General features: G+C 37.5%; 1 protein-coding gene across 4 annotated transcripts in view; it reads left to right on the plus strand.

Moving 5' to 3' along the window:
• Positions 1-6,700, plus strand: part of LOC131941275 (elongation of very long chain fatty acids protein 7) — a 34,126-nt gene extending 27,426 nt beyond the window's left edge. For all 4 annotated transcript variants that reach the window (XM_059300437.1, XM_059300435.1, XM_059300439.1 and 1 more), the window contains exons 7-9: positions 725-839; positions 5,163-5,290; positions 6,111-6,700. In XM_059300437.1, coding sequence (XP_059156420.1) covers positions 725-839; positions 5,163-5,290; positions 6,111-6,311 — 444 coding nt within the window. In that variant the 3' untranslated portion in view covers positions 6,312-6,700. The remainder of the gene's footprint in view (positions 1-724; positions 840-5,162; positions 5,291-6,110) is intronic.
• Positions 6,701-16,882: the final 10,182 nt, after the last annotated feature.

Here is a 16,882-nt window from a genome sequence, read left to right on the forward strand (position 1 = left end):
TGGGTCAAGACATGAAGACAATGCAATCTAAAACTAAATTTGACCTTATTGGGTGCCTAATTAATTTTTTATGAATTAATTAAAATTCGGACCAAATTAGTAGGCATGTCTATCCAACCACACCACACGCGTCATCAGGTTCAATAGCTGCGCCATCACGTTCAATAGCTGCGCCATCACGTTCAATAGACGCGCAATGGTTTTTAGTTATGTGACACTATTGTAAATAAAACATGTAAAGTACTGAAAAAAATTTCATAAAAAAACCTTTTAATAACAAGCTTTTATGTACTAATGCGCTAAAAAGTAGAAAATAAATTATACACTACTATTTAAATTACTATAAAGAAAAGCGTGGGTCTCTTCTCAAATATTAGTAAAGGTATCCAATAGGTACTAAAGTACTAAAGTGACCCACGCTTTTCTTTATAGTAATTTAAATAGTAGTGTATAATTTATGTTCTACTTTTTAGTGCATTAGTACATAAAAGCTTGTTATTAAAACGTTTTTTTATGAAATTTTTAAAATTGTTGTTTTCCCACTAGCGCTTTTGTCTTTAGTTTTCTTTTTTACATGCAGGATACCAGTTTTTAATGTTTGTTTTAAAATGTGTGTGTGGTGGGGTGGGGGGGGGGGGGGGGGGGGCATATTTAAACTTTTTCTACAAGTTTTAAATTTCTGCAAATTATTGTGTTTATAATTTTTCCAACTGTGTTTCCCCAGGTATTTTTTGTTCTAAGAAAGAAGACGAATCAAATCACATTCCTTCACGTGTACCACCACGCAACCATGCCACTACTGTGGTGGCTGGGAGTCAAATACGCGGGGGGCGGGGAAGGTAGGTTGCCGTAGGGGACATCTAGTAGACTGTATTGGTTATAGGTGGTCAACTATATATATGAGGGGTAAACTATAGACATTATATGAGGGGTAAACTATAGACATTATATGAGGGGTAAACTATAGACATTATATGAGGGGTAAACTATAGACATTATATGAGGGGTAAACTATAGACATTATATGAGGGGTAATCTATAGACATTATATTAGGGGTAAACTATAGACATTATATGAGGGGTAAACTATAGACATTATATGAGGGGTAAACTATAGACATTATATGAGGGGTAAACTATAGACATTATATGAGGGGTAAGCTATAGACATTATATGAGGGGTAAACTATAGACATTATATGAGGGGTAAACTATAGACATTATATGAGGGGTAAACTATAGACATTATATGAGGGGTAAACTATAGACATTATATGAGGGGTAAACTATAGACATTATATGAGGGGTAAACTATAGACATTATATGAGGGGTAAACTATAGACATTATATGAGGGGTAAACTATAGACATTATATGAGGGGTAAACTATAGACATTATATGAGGGGTAAGCTATAGACATTATATGAGAGATAAACTTAAACTATAGACATTATACGAGGGGTAAACTATATACATTCTTTGAGGGGTAAACTATAGACATTATATGAGGGGTAAACTATAGACATTATATGAGAGATAAACTTAAACTATAGACATTATACGAGGGGTAAACTATATACATTCTTTGAGGGGTAAACTATAGACATTATATGAGGGGTAAACTATAGACATTATATGAGGGGGAAACTATAGACATTATATGAGGGGTAAACTATAGACATTATATGAGGGGTAAGCTATAGACATTATATGAGAGATAAACTTAAACTATAGACATTATACGAGGGGTAAACTATATACATTCTTTGAGGGGTAAACTATAGACATTATATGAGGGGTAAACTATAGACATTATATGAGGGGTAAACTATAGACATTATATGAGGGGTAAACTATAGACATTATATGGGGGGTAAACTATAGACATTATATGAGGGGTAAACTATAGACATTATATGAGGGGTAAACTATAGACATTATATGAGGGGTAAACTATAGACATTATATGAGGGGTAAACTATAGACATTATATGAGGGGTAAACTATAGACATTATATGAGGGGTAAACTATAGACATTATATGAGGGGTAAGCTATAGACATTATATGAGGGGTAAACTATAGACATTATATGAGGGGTAAACTATAGACATTATATGAGGGGTAAACTATAGACATTATATGAGGGGTAAACTATAGACATTATATGAGGGGTAAACTATAGACATTATATGAGGGGTAAACTATAGACATTATATGAGGGGTAAGCTATAGACATTATATGAGAGATAAACTTAAACTATAGACATTATACGAGGGGTAAACTATATACATTCTTTGAGGGGTAAACTATAGACATTATATGAGGGGTAAACTATAGACATTATATGAGAGATAAACTTAAACTATAGACATTATACGAGGGGTTTCTATATACATTCTTTGAGGGGTAAACTATAGACATTATATGAGGGGTAAACTATAGACATTATATGAGGGGGAAACTATAGACATTATATGAGGGGTAAACTATAGACATTATATGAGGGGTAAGCTATAGACATTATATGAGAGATAAACTTAAACTATAGACATTATACGAGGGGTAAACTATATACATTCTTTGAGGGGTAAACTATAGACATTATATGAGGGGTAAACTATAGACATTATATGAGGGGTAAACTATAGACATTATATGAGGGGTAAACTATAGACATTATATGAGGGGTAAACTATAGACATTATATGAGGGGTAAACTATAGACATTATATGAGGGGTAAACTATAGACATTATATGAGGGGTAAACTATAGACATTATATGAGGGGTAAACTATAGACATTATATGAGGGGTAAACTATAGACATTATATGAGGGGTAAACTATAGACATTATATGAGGGGTAAGCTATAGACATTATATGAGGGGTAAACTATAGACATTATATGAGGGGTAAACTATAGACATTATATGAGGGGTAAACTATAGACATTATATGAGGGGTAAACTATAGACATTATATGAGGGGTAAACTATAGACATTATATGAGGGGTAAGCTATAGACATTATATGAGGGGTAAACTATAGACATTATATGAGGGGTAAACTATAGACATTATATGACGGGTAAACTATAGACATTATATGAGGGGTAAACTTTAGATCTATTTATAAAAACGTTCCTGTTTGTAAAGATGCTATGGGTATATGTGTTAAGTATTTTCTTAAGTCTTTTTAATTGTTGTCAAATATTTACCTTACGTTTAACCTTTTCTTAATTCGAATTTTGTGCTTCAGTATTAAAGCATCTTACCAAACGACAGTGCAATAATATCTCTCTTTTTTTTAAATTTCTTAAAATTGTAATCTTGATACATAGCGAGGGAGGGACGAGGGGTGCGGACCGCCCGGGTGACACCATTTAGGGGGGGTGACACCAAGGCAAAAAATACCAAAATATATAGAGAAAAACTTGAAGGGGGAGGGGTGCAAATCGAAAGTTTGAGGGAGGGGTGCAATCGAAAATTTGAAAGCTTGTCCCCGGTAAGGGTCGCTACGCCTCTGAAGGTGACACCATTAAGTGCCGCACCGGATGACACCCGACCTCGCTACGCCACTGTTTTAATCACTCCTAGCAGCATACTATTTTCTTTCTTTAAGTGTAACAAAAATTGTCGGTCGCTGAATTGTGTTATAAAAACTTTCATGAGCTACCGATGCTTTTTACTTTCTTGTACATCAAGTTTAGAGAACCATTTTGGGATCGTGCAGGAAGTTTACATTTCATTTAGTCAGAAAAACTAACTTGAACTCCGGCGTGCATGTCTTGATGTATCTCTATTATCTACTGGTTTTAGTGTACTTCCCCCCCCCCCCCCATCCTTCAACTCCGGCGTGCATGTCTTGATGTATCTCTATTATCTACTGGTTTTAGTGTAAGCCCTGCTAGGGGGGATACCTAAAATCTATCTAACTGTCCGGGTCAGTGCAACCGTGGTGAAAACCACGGTGGTTATATATTATCCTTAGTCTAAATCAGGGGTCTCCAAACTTTTCAGTCCGAGGGCCGCATTAACTATAAATTTTCGGTTCGGGGGCCAGTTTCTTGCAGGCATGTCTTTGACTTTTTGGGGCAAAGTTGCTCAGCCATCACCAACAAACGTTTTTTCCGTGGACAAAAAGATCTCCGCGGGCCGGATGAGAGGACCTCGCGGGCCGCATCCGGCCCGCGGGCCGTAGTTTGGAGACCCCTGGTCTAAATAAAAAAACTACTAAAATAAAACAAAAACTTTAACAATTAATAAAATTTATTTACCAAAAATATGGAACCAATGAAAAATCACAAAAAAAGAATAGATAAAAACTGCTGACATAAAACAGACAAAACTATTTATATCCAACACAACAAGACAAACCTATGTGCAACAAAACAGAACCAAACAAAACCAAACAAAACCAAACACCCAATTTCGGACCACCGTCCATACACCACATAAATGTGATCAGAAACACTTCAACACACAGGCCTCAACATTCCCGCAGAATGTCCCTCCCTGTTCACACGCCACATTCACGAACTAAAAAACCAATACTACGCACAAGGAAATAGTCCCTAATACAACAATAACTTACATTCAGGATATAAAGCAAAGTGGAGCCACACTCCAAAACAAAGTTTGCATAAATAATAAAATCAAAATATAAGCAAGACACAATAACCAGGCTATCAATCATTTTAAAATAAAAATCATATCAGCGCCATAATAGCGGACTAATTAACTAAAAACCACAACAATCCTCAAAGGATAAAATAATAATTAAATAACTCCCCAGCCCCTTACATTAGTGTACTTCTCCTATCCTTCAACTCCGGCGTGCATGTCTTGATGTATCTCTATTATCTACGGGTTTTAGTGTACTTCCCCCCATCCTTCAACTCCGGCGTGCATGTCTTGATGTATCTCTATTATCTACGGGTTTTAGTGTACTTCCCCCCATCCTTCAACTCCGGCGTGCATGTATTGATGTATCTCTATTATCTACTGGTTTTAGTGTACTTCCCCCCCCCCCCCATCCTTCAACTCTGGCGTGCATGTCTTGATGTATCTCTATTATCTACTGGTTTTAGTGTACTTCCCCCCATCCTTCAACTCTGGCGTGCATGTCTTGATGTATCTCTATTATCTACGGGTTTTAGTGTACTTCCCCCCATCCTTCAACTCCGGCGTGCATGTATTGATGTATCTCTATTATCTACTGGCGGCTCTGGGACCAGCTCTGCGTCCATACTTGTGGTGGAAGAGGTATCTCACCTCATTACAACTGGTAAGTTGATATCACACCATTATAAGTGGAAAGGTAACATCACCTCATCAAATGTGGTAAACGGACATTACCTTGTATAAAATGGGTGTGGACATGAATTACCAATGGCAAGAAGATATTTACGGCTGGTAACGGTACAAGTAAGTTGGGCATTCGCAGAATTCACTCAGCTCTGATGGGTACCTGGCTTAGGTTAAGAAGGTTAAGGCAGCTGTGTATAATTCTGACCACACACATCTCTCGCTAAGGTCCCAGACATTGCTGACCACCAATCTCGGCAGGGAGAGTTCATTCACTTTATTTAAAGAGGACATTGACACTTGCCTCCACTCATTTGACACTTGCCTCCACTCATTTGATACTTGCCTCCACTCATTTGATACTTGCCTCCACTCATTTGATACTTGCCTTCACTCATTTGATACAAGCCTCCACTCATTTGACACTTGCCTCCACTCATTTGATACTTGCCTCCACTCATTTGATACTTGCCTCCACTCATTTGATACTTGCCTCCACTCATTTGATACTTGCCTCCACTCATTTGATACTTGCCTCCACTCATTTGATACTTGCCTCCACTCATTTGATACTTGCCTCCACTTATGTGATACTTGCCTCCACTCATTTGATACTTGCCTCCACTCATTTGACACTTGCCTCCACTCATTTGATACTTGCCTCCACTCATTTGATACTTGCCTCCACTCATTGCCTGAAACATCATTCACCCACAATTGATGTGATGAGTAGTTCACGTTTTTATTTTTGCCGGCATGTGCTGTTGTGTTGACATTTTAAAACTGTGATCTATATATAGGTGCAGTTCTGTTTGGTGATCCTCAAAATCATCGCTTCGATGTGTGTGGGATGTGGTTACCCACCAATCTTCCAGTACGTCACAATCAGCTACATGACGTCACACATCGTTCTCTTTACCAAGTTCTACTATCAGACTTATAAAATGCCAGCTAATGATTTGAGAGTAGGGGAAACTCCAGCTAGAAGTAAAGATGACTGACTAGCGCTAAAAGTATCTGCTTTGTATCTGTCTCATTGAATGTCTGTCAGAGTTTCTTCCAGGCATCTCTTCGGGGAGAGGGGGGAGTGGGGCTCAAGAAAGTCTAGCCCCCGCCCCAAATGAAATGGAATTTATATAGAGAATATATCCTTTTACCAGTGTAAGCCCCCGGAAAATCTAGTCCGCTCCCCCCTCCTGGAGAAAAAAGTCTGAAAGAAACACTGACGTCTGTCTACTTCAATGAACTGTCAGCGAAAAAGAAAACAATCGGCACAAAAATTCTAACCATTTCCATTCTCCCAGTAACACTCACGGGCACAGAGGCAACAATGATCAAGCAATGTCACAATTTGAAAAGTTTTTATGACGTCATTAAACCTAACATAAGCACAATTAGTCATTTTATTATTTCAAATACGGCTTTGACTGTCAACCTTTACAACAAGGACGACGTGTGACCTTGAACTTTAGACTGTACAAGTGCAAGGATGACGTGTGGCCATGACCTTTAGACTGTGTAACTGCAAGGATGACGTGTGGCCATGACCTTTAGACTGTACAACTGCAAGGATGACGTGTGGCCATGCGAGTTGCCAACAAAAGTAAGGTGTCAACAAGCTCCAGTAGTACGCTCCTCACCATCTCCCCCTCCCTCCTCACCTGTACAAAAAACTGATCTGTAGTCAAATGTGTATGTACATCTAAAGCACTATAAAAATAACAAAAACGTATATGTAGTCAAATATTTACATCTATAGCACTATAAATATAAAACAAAAAAACGCATTACCTCCTGTAGTCAAATATTTATGTACATCTATAACATTATAAAAGTAACATAAAATAAACCGGGAGTGATCTCCCCTAAACTTTCTCGAATATTCTTATATAAAACAACAGGGGATGGGAACTCGGGATATAGACATGATTTTTAATCCATTTTAAATACTTAAAGTTTTAAAAATAGAATAAAATCTCGTAGACAAAAGAATGGCACACCAAGTGAACTTAAAATAAAAAAGTGCATAATAGTACTTTAAAAATTTACATTAGTTTTTTGAGAAATCGGAAGTTGCGTAAATTACCACTTCCGGTCAACAGAAATTACTCAAAATTTAACAGAAGGTACAAAATAAGATCTTTTACTCACATGTGAAATTTCATTTATCTATCTGAAATAGTACTCAAGTTATAGGCTTTTGAAAAATTCAAAGTAGAAAAAGTACCACTTCCGGTTATCGGAAATCGCTCAAAAGTTGATACGGATCTACGATTTTGATAAAATACTTATATATGAAATTTCATCAACCTAGTTGTAACGGTACTCAAGTTATCGTGTTTACACACACACACACACAGACACACAGACATACGGACAAGATTGCAAAATTATGTTTTTCCGTATCAGTGAGATGTAAAACGTCGAGATTTGTAAAAATCTGGATTTTTTTTTTTTGCACGATTACAAGACTTTCTCTATACTTCGTATATACGAGAAAGTAAAAACGTATATGTAGTCAAATATTTATGTACATCTATAGCTCTATAAATATAACACAAAGAACGCCTTACCTCAGCCCTTAACGCTTCCGTTTCTAAACTCTGTTTCATTATAAGCTTTCGCAGACTTGAGCGACAGTTGTCGTTACTAGCATCCTCGTAAGTGTCTTGTTGTATGGTTGGCTGGCTGGACACCAACACAAAATTCACAGTTAAAAGAAGAATCCAATTCATGTGATATACCATGATGGCGCTTGCCGAACGGCGTCTGTCTTAACTTAAGCGAGAGGTGCTTGCTAAATGTTTTGAGTAGTTCTAGCCATCAGGTCACCGGTGTCTGCTTTCTACCAAGCGCAGAACAATACAGTGGCCGGGAGATAAACGTAGAACAATAGCTGTCTCTGGCCATCGTTCGCACAACCGAGAGGTTAGTGGCGGGATCGGGTGGCGCCCCCTTGATACGGTTGGACATTTCAATGAAAAGAATATATATGCACACACACACACACACACACACACCTTACAGAGGGAGACTATTCTACGTCCCTAGGCTTAGATAAATTAACTATCAGGTCAATGCAAGCCTGGTCGAACGCCTTCTGGATAAAATCCTAACCTTAGTCTTAACTAAAATAAAACACAAAAGCCAAAAATGTATAGATCTAGAGCTTACTTAACATTTAACAAATAAAATGGAACCGAATGTCAAAAGAAAATGAAAAGACTAAAAGTGACAAAACAGACTAAACACCCACTCGGACTGCAACTAGACTTTAAGAACAGAATAAAAATTCACAACTTTCGATGGACTATATTAGCTTTTCGATGCCTTGGATGGTCTATGAGTCTGAACTGCAGACAACCTTCCTCATCCCACAGCACTCGAAAAAAAAAAGGAATTCAAAAGCTGCGTACAAAACTGACACACCTTACACACTACACCTCAACAAAAAGTACCTAAATCACTGATAATAAACAACACATCACGAAACAATAGACAGAATTATACAAAAAAAGAAACTTAATATAATCACCAATATAAACCAAATATACACAGCCTAGCAGTAGACAGAGACATACACTTAGCACTGGCTCCGGTCAACCGGTGAACGGGAAAAAAGTCTCAGGAAAAAAGTCACAATGGAAAAAAAATTATCGGAAAATAAGTCACAGAAATAAAGTCACAGAAATAAAGTCACAGAAAAAAGTCACAAAAATCTTTTTATAAATAATTTGATTTATTTGTTAAGAATTGTAAAAATTTGTTTATTTATTGTTGTGGGTTGTATTTTTTATAGCATAAATTATTTATAGACGTTAAAAGCGTTATGGTTTATAACAATTGTAAGTTTAGTAAAAATACTCTAAGATAATTTACACAACAATCTCAACTTTTGTTACGTATTTAGTTAAATACGCAGTAGAAAAATTAATTATAAAAAAAATTAGGCACATCATTGTGTTTTGCATGTTTTGCTGTAGGCTATTCTCTGGTTGGCCTCTCCTCAGTAGGCATTGTCAGAACATATTTTGTGTTGTTGGCGTTTTGCGTCAATGACAGCCTTTGAACCTTGTCGGCTTTCTGTTTTGATCATAACTTTTGTTATGTAAAAAGCGTGATAATTGTGGGCAGTAAAGGTGGTTGAGCTAGTCATAACTATTGTTGCGATGAGTTGAGGGCAGTAAGTCATAGGAACTTACCATTGCACGGTAATTTAATGTTGGTATTTAAAAAATAAACACGATGAAAACCGTGAAATTCGGAGCATTCTATTTAATGCTATTAATCTTGTATAACATAATTACAATCTACGTACTTCATACTAAATATTCTTAGATGAATTATAAAAAAAACCTATACACATTACATTACATTTAACTAATCCTAAGTTAATTTGCACTCTCTAAATAATTAATACATAAAATTATTAACACATTTCATGCAAATATATATAAGTGACTTTTTTTCCTGTGACTTTTTTTTGTGTTTTTTACTTTCTCGTATATACGAAGTATAGAGAAAGTCTTGTAATCGTGCAAAAAAAAAAATCGAGATTTTTACAAATCTCGACGTTTTACACCTCACTGATACGGAAAAACATAATTTTGCAATCTTGTCCGTATGTCTGTGTGTCTGTGTGTCTGTCTGTCCGTATGTAAACACGATAACTTGAGTACCGTTACAGCTAGGTTGATGAAATTTCATATATAAGTATTTTATCAAAATCGTAGATCCGTATCAACTTTTGAGCGATTTCCGATAACCGGAAGTGGTACTTTTCCTACTTTTAATTTTTCAAAAGCCTATAACTTGAGTACTATTTCAGATAGATAAATGAAATTTCACATGTAAGTAAAAGATCTAATTCTCTACCTTCTGTTAAATTTTGAATAATTTCCGTTGACTGGAAGTAGTACTTTACGCTACTTCCGATTTCTCAAAAAACTAATGTAAATTTTAAAAGTACTAATAATATTGCGCACTATTATGCGCTTTTTTATTTGGCGTTCACTTGGTGTGCAATTAATTTGTCTACGAGATTTTATTCTATTTTTAAAACTTTAAGTATTTAAAATGGATTAAAAATCATGTTTATAGCCCGAGTTCCCATCCCCTGTTATTTTATATAAGAATATTCGAGAAAGTTTAGGGGAGATCACTCCCGGTTTATTTTTCCTGTGTTTTTGTTTCCTGTGACTTTTTTTCCTACAATCGGTCAACCTAAGGTGTAAGCCTCGGGTCAGCATCTTGGGGCTGCAAACCGCGGGCATCTTCGTGCGTACCTACTTTGTGCCTTTTTTACAGTAATATGTATCTGATACTGGACTGAGTTTAATTAAATTCAAATGCATATCTAGTAATTAGTCTACTAAGTTTATGTAGCCTAGATACCAGCCAACAACAAATAACCACATTATTATTATTTGGTTAATGATTAGGCAAATTTTTTTTTTAATCCACTGTTTATAAAAGAAACAAATCAAGCTAGAAACATAAGTGAGGTGGTTTAGAATAATAACAATGGACCCAGTCTACAATTGATACAATTGCAGGTCTACATAGGGCATACAGTCTAGTAGTTTACAGTAGGCACCTAGTGTGTAGCTAGTATACTAGTATGTAGCTGTCCAGAGTTAAGATTCTTGGATGCAAAAAAGGGATGGTACTAACTAATCTGCCTTAATGCTTTTCCCTGATAAGCCATGTGTGCTATAAATGACATAACATGACATGGAGGTGAGAAATGTTGAGGGGAGAGCAGTGGGACTTCCCCTTTGTTCTCCCTGCTGGGCCCTGATGGTCATAATATATATATAAGAGATGCTATCTCTGGTTGGCTGAGGGTCATAAATTATATAAGAGATGCTATCTCTGGTTGGCTGAGGGTCATAAATTATATAAGAGATGCTATCTCTGGTTGGCTGAGGGTCATAAATTATATAAGAGATGCTATCTCTGGTTGGCTGAGGGTCATAAATTATATAAGAGATGCTATCTCTGGTTGGCTGAGGGTCATAAATTATATAAGAGATGCTATCTCTGGTTGGCTGAGGGTCATAAATTATATAAGAGATGCTATCTCTGGTTGGCTGAGGGTCATAAATTATATAAGAGATGCTATCTCTGGTTGGCTGAGGGTCATAAATTATATAAGAGATGCTATCTCTGGTTGGCTGAGGGTCATAAATTATATAAGAGATGCTATCTCTGGTTGGCTGAGGGTCATAAATTATATAAGAGATGCTATCTCTGGTTGGCTGAGACCTAAGAACAGTAATCCCTGTGGGGCCTTGGTATCACAGAGGTGAGAAATTTTCAGGGGAGGGCAGTGGTACTGACTCCTCTTTGGTCTCAACCCTGCTGAACCATGATGGTCATAAATTACATAACACAGAGCTGGCGTTAGGGGGTGGCGAACGGGGCGGTCGCCATAGGCCCCGCGCTCGAAGGGGTCCCGCGCTTCAGCACTGTCATTGTTATCTGAATTAGTTCGTAAACTTAAAAAAAAAATTGTTGCTGAATTCAATTGGGAAAAACTAAATGGTCGAATGCCGACGTTGTTGATTGTTATAACTGAGGCCACGGTTGATGTTGGTGAGTCCCACCTGAACTGGGACAGGCCGTAATTCGATACAAAAATAGTGTCACACCTCCCCTTTGTGTAGGGTACGGTCGCCTGGCATTTGACCTGAGCTGACTGGAGATGGCGGTCGAGAATTAGCCCACGACGTAAAGAGATACCCTATTGTATGCGGACCGATGAAGACGTCCTTTTAGTGAGCAGACGGGATGTCTATAGTAGACAGTTAGTGACCTGATGAACTGAAGTCCTGACTTTCTTGTTGTAGATGTCGTATAATGTCGTATATGTACAGTGTTTCTTACAGACTTTTTTTCTCCGGGGGGGGGGGGGGAGGGGCACTTGAAATTTTCGGGGGGGCGGTAGACTTTCTTCCCCGGGGGGGGGGGGGACACTGTTAAAAGTATATATTTTCTCTATAAATTATATTAATTTCATTTCGTTTTCGGGGGGGGGGGGGGGGGGGAAGGTGGGGGGTGCTTGCCCCCCCCCCCCGAAGAGATGCCTGGAAGAAACTCTATATGTAGGCCTACTTGTCTTGGTATAACAAAATTAACATTCAGTTGCGTGCAGAGGGGTGGGAGGAGGGCGACGAGGAGGGGAGAGCTTAGGATCTATACCAGGCGGCATTAAACAGAGTGATTTATTATTATTTTTTGGAAGAAAGTTAAAACTGTTGTTATGTTGTGTCACCTTAAGGATTCACCCGTTCAATAATTAAGACAATAATGATTTTGGTTTTAAAATATTGTATGAATTCTAAACAAATTTTGAAGTCTATACTGTTTTGATACATCAGGCCGAGTTCGCTGTTGTAAACTTTATTTTCCTAATTTTTCGGCACGTGATTAAATTTTCTTAAGTGATTTGGTATGAATTACATAACTGTCAAAAGTGATTTAATATCTTAGCAAGGAAAAAAAAACTACGAACATTGGGTTAATACATGGGAGAGATAAAAATCTGTTATTATAGTGGAAAGTTTGACATTAGCTTATAAACTCCAAAACATTTGTGTTATTATGTGTACATCACATTATATAGGCCTTTATACATACACATATATATATATATATATATATATATATATATATATATATATATATATATATATATATATATATATATATATATATATATATATATATATATATATATATATATATATATATATATATATATAATGGAAAGGCCCCGCGCGGATGGTTGGCCCTAGGCCCCGCGTATTCCTAACGCCGGCTCTGAAACATACTATCTCTGCTGGACTAGGTTCTAAGAACAGTAATCCATGTTACCTATAAAGAGATGAAGTTTTATGGTTCGCTAGAAAGAGGTGGGGGCTGGCCAGTATAAGGGTTGAACATCAGTATTAATGTGTCTGATCACTTCCTTGCCGGATTATAAGGGTTTTAAATTATATAACATGCTACCCAGATTGGCTGAGATCTAAGAACAGCAGTGGTTATTACCCATGAATTATATTAGCCGTTTTAGTGTGGGTTTTGTAGGAGTTAAGTGGTCTCACGTTTTTTACAGTAGTATTTTATAATTAAAATGAAGTTTATTATTTTACTGTCCTTACCTGAAACAAAGTATCGAGAACTGCATTTGATCAGATTCGGCTACTTTAACTCTAAACGCAAACAGTATTACTAACAGTATTTTTATTTAGAAATTTTGTCCACATATTTATTTATACGAAACTGTCAATAACAGTATAAGGATCTTCAATTCCTAAGAGTTCAAGTTTTTTAACGTATTTTTCCTTTTCCGCGGGTGCGGTTCTTTACATACAGTGAACGCGTCCAGCGCTGGTGAACACGTCCAGCGCTGGCGAACAGCTGATTGTGTTTACGTCTTGTGTACACCACTGTGGCGGCGGGCGTATGTATCACGAACGGACGTGACGTCATATGAAAGGACTCTATTAACAGTCCGTCCTGCCCAGGTCATATTGACCTGTGGATTTTTCCCGCTGGTCCGTCATTTGATACCCGTGTACTGTCGAGGTCACAACACCCCCACACCCCCCCTGAAACGACGTCACACCTCAGCCTTAAAATTGCTGTTGAATTTTCTTAAAACATCGATATTTTTCTAAAACTTGTCAGAACTCTAACAACATAGAGTATTTTGATCAATTCCTAATATAATTTATTAAAACCGTTTTCTAAAACGCGAAATAACGGCTTAAACTAGTTTTCTGACATTGCCTTTTATAATGCAAAAAAGTGACGTCACACCATCTGACCCCCCCCCCCTCACCTACACCGTCATAAAATTAAAGAACCCCCCTCCTCCCTACGAGTGTGACGTCATTTATGGACGACCCATATCAACCACAGCGTGTTAGTTACTGTAAAACAATCACTGCTTTTTTTTTTTTTTACAAAACTGCTATCAAAATGCACGAAAAGAAATTTGGAATAAAAATATATATTTTATTCGGAATTTGCACTGCACCCCCCCCCCCCCCTTCCATTTGCAAAAGTTTTGAATTTAGGTAGTTCATGAATGGTTCATTCATCTGTTAGCTACTCGTGAGGCTAAGGTGTGGGGGGGGGGGCTAAGGTGGGGGTTGAAAGGAATTTAAAGGGGACGACAAAGCTGTTGTATGACATCAATAGTGCCGACCTTCCCCCCCCCCCCCCATTGAAAACATTCATTTTTACAATGGATTGTGGACCCTTAATCGAAGCTCCAAATAGGTAGTCCAAACTGGCGAAAAAGTGCGTTTTAGGGTCAGTTTTTGCGGTTTTCAAAAATAAAATTTCACTACTTCTAGTTGTCCTATAAGAATAAAAATTATATGTCAATAAAGTTTAAGCCTTTATTTGTCGTAATCTGGTATTTTTATATCTGTAACACATGTTTGAATGTGTTTTATATTTGTTTGAAAAGTATCAGTTACGTCAACAAATTTCACCGTTTTGCGTGTACCGATCGACCCCACACTGTTTCATTTGGTTGCGGCTTCGCGACGAAGCATCGTAGAAGCATAATCTTAATGTCATTTTAAAGAGCGAATGCTAGTCTATCGTTTGATGTATAAATTGAAAAAATAACTTGCTTATTTCATTTTAAAAAATCAGTTTTTAAACTTTAAATGACGATATATACACGAAAACAAAATAATTCTGTTTCAATCTTTACACCGATGTGTGAGCGGGTGAATGGATTTTTTTGTATTATTTTATTTGTTGCGAATCTGGGAGTGCATGGTGGTCCAATGGGGAACGGCACGGAGTCCCCTTCCGTCCGAAGCGGTCACTATAAATTGACCGCTCGGAGTGATTTTCTTCCTTTTTTTGACCCGCGGCGAGATGTAGGTCGGGTCAGGTTTCTGCGTGGCGCACCGCACGCGTGGAGGTATTTGTTTTTTTATACTTTATCTTTATGTGATTTGTATGAATGCGACTGTCGATGTTTCTCGTTTTCTTTCATTTTCGTCTAAAACGAGATAGTGAGCATCGGCATGTCTGGTATGCACGTGGTGTGTTATTCTGTTATTTTGAATTAAAATGTATTTTTGGTGTTTTCTAAACCCGTGGCGTGTGTTTCGGACCACGTGGTTTAGGCCAGTATGTTTCCTCAACTAGTGTGAATGCGTGTGTGCATTTACTTGATTGTTTTATGATGTGTTATTGACTAGGATTGGCTTAGTCAATAGTCAGCTGTTTTAGACAGTAATTAGATTGGTATATTTTAGTTGCCTCGAGTTTTAGGTTGTTTAAAATTAATGTGTGTGCTGTTTCGTGCAACGTCATGTTGAGTATCGCTTGCTTTGTGTCTGCCTTCATTGGGGCCTTAGCGGAGTGTGTTAACTTAATGTTATCAATATAGATGTTGTTTATGTAAACCAATGGCTTCGGGCTTCCTTGTGTAGGAAAGATTGGTTCTACGATGAATTTGTTTACACGTTATTTTTAAGTTGCTAGTTCTTCTTTAGACAGTGGTTAGTTGTTTTTGAGAATTGCTTTTAGAATTGTATAGTAAGGATTAGTTTTACTCGAGGCTTTAGCTAGATAGTATTAGTAGGTAGCATTTTGAACTTGTGTATATATTTATGTATATATCTGCCATTACCATGCATTTTTCTTATGTTTCCCTTTTCTTTTTCTCTTCCCCCCCCCCCCCCTTCCAGTGAGGTTGCTTGGGCAACTTGGCTGGGTGTTTTGTTATATATGAATTGTTTTGTTTGTAAAAAGTTTGTTGTGTACGTATTGTGTTCTACGTAATGTATTGTACGTAACGTATTGTACGTAGTGGTTTTACGTAGTGTTTTGTTAGGTGTGGACTTTTGGATGTCGAGAATGGATGAAGGGAGGTTTCTGTGTGTCAGGGCCTGGACCATCCTAGACATCATAAGTCGGTGCAACACCAGCAAATGGTCGAACGTAATGTTTTGTTGTATATAAACTGTGTTGTTTGGTTTTGTTTTGTCTGTTTTGTGTATTCAGTAGTTTTTCCATTTTTTTATTTTCATTGGTTCCATGAAATAAATTTTATTAAATTGTAAAAGTTTTTCTGTTTTATTATTTAGACTAAGGTTAGGGTTTAACCACTGTGGGTTCTACCACGGTTGCACTGACCGGACAGATTAGTTAGATAAGCCTAGAAGGGTAGATATTAGGTATCCCCCCCTAGCAGGGCTTACAAATTGGTAGCACGAGTGGGGTCAGTGCTTTAGTCTAGTTAAATTTTTGTTTTTTTTGCTAGGGCTAGGTGTAGCATGGTTAAATTTTTTTGTTTTGATAGGCCCTTGATGGAACCATATGTGTTTAGTTTTTGTTTAGTGTAGGAGTTGTTTGTTGTTTAAACACCCAGTCAGGTTGGCGGAGAGACGTGCCTCGACGAGCCTTCAGTGTGCGTGGCTGGACAAGGCACGGTGTGTGGCACTGGACCTGGCGTGTGATGAAGATGGCGGCCTCGTGTGGTCTAGACTGGACAACACACACGGGCGTGGCGCGGATCTGGTGTGTACGGCAG

This window comes from Physella acuta, unplaced genomic scaffold, assembly GCF_028476545.2.
Source record: "Physella acuta isolate Inbredline_101_S28 unplaced genomic scaffold, ASM2847654v3 ptg000355l, whole genome shotgun sequence".
In the NCBI taxonomy this organism is placed as follows: Eukaryota; Metazoa; Mollusca; class Gastropoda; family Physidae; genus Physella; species Physella acuta.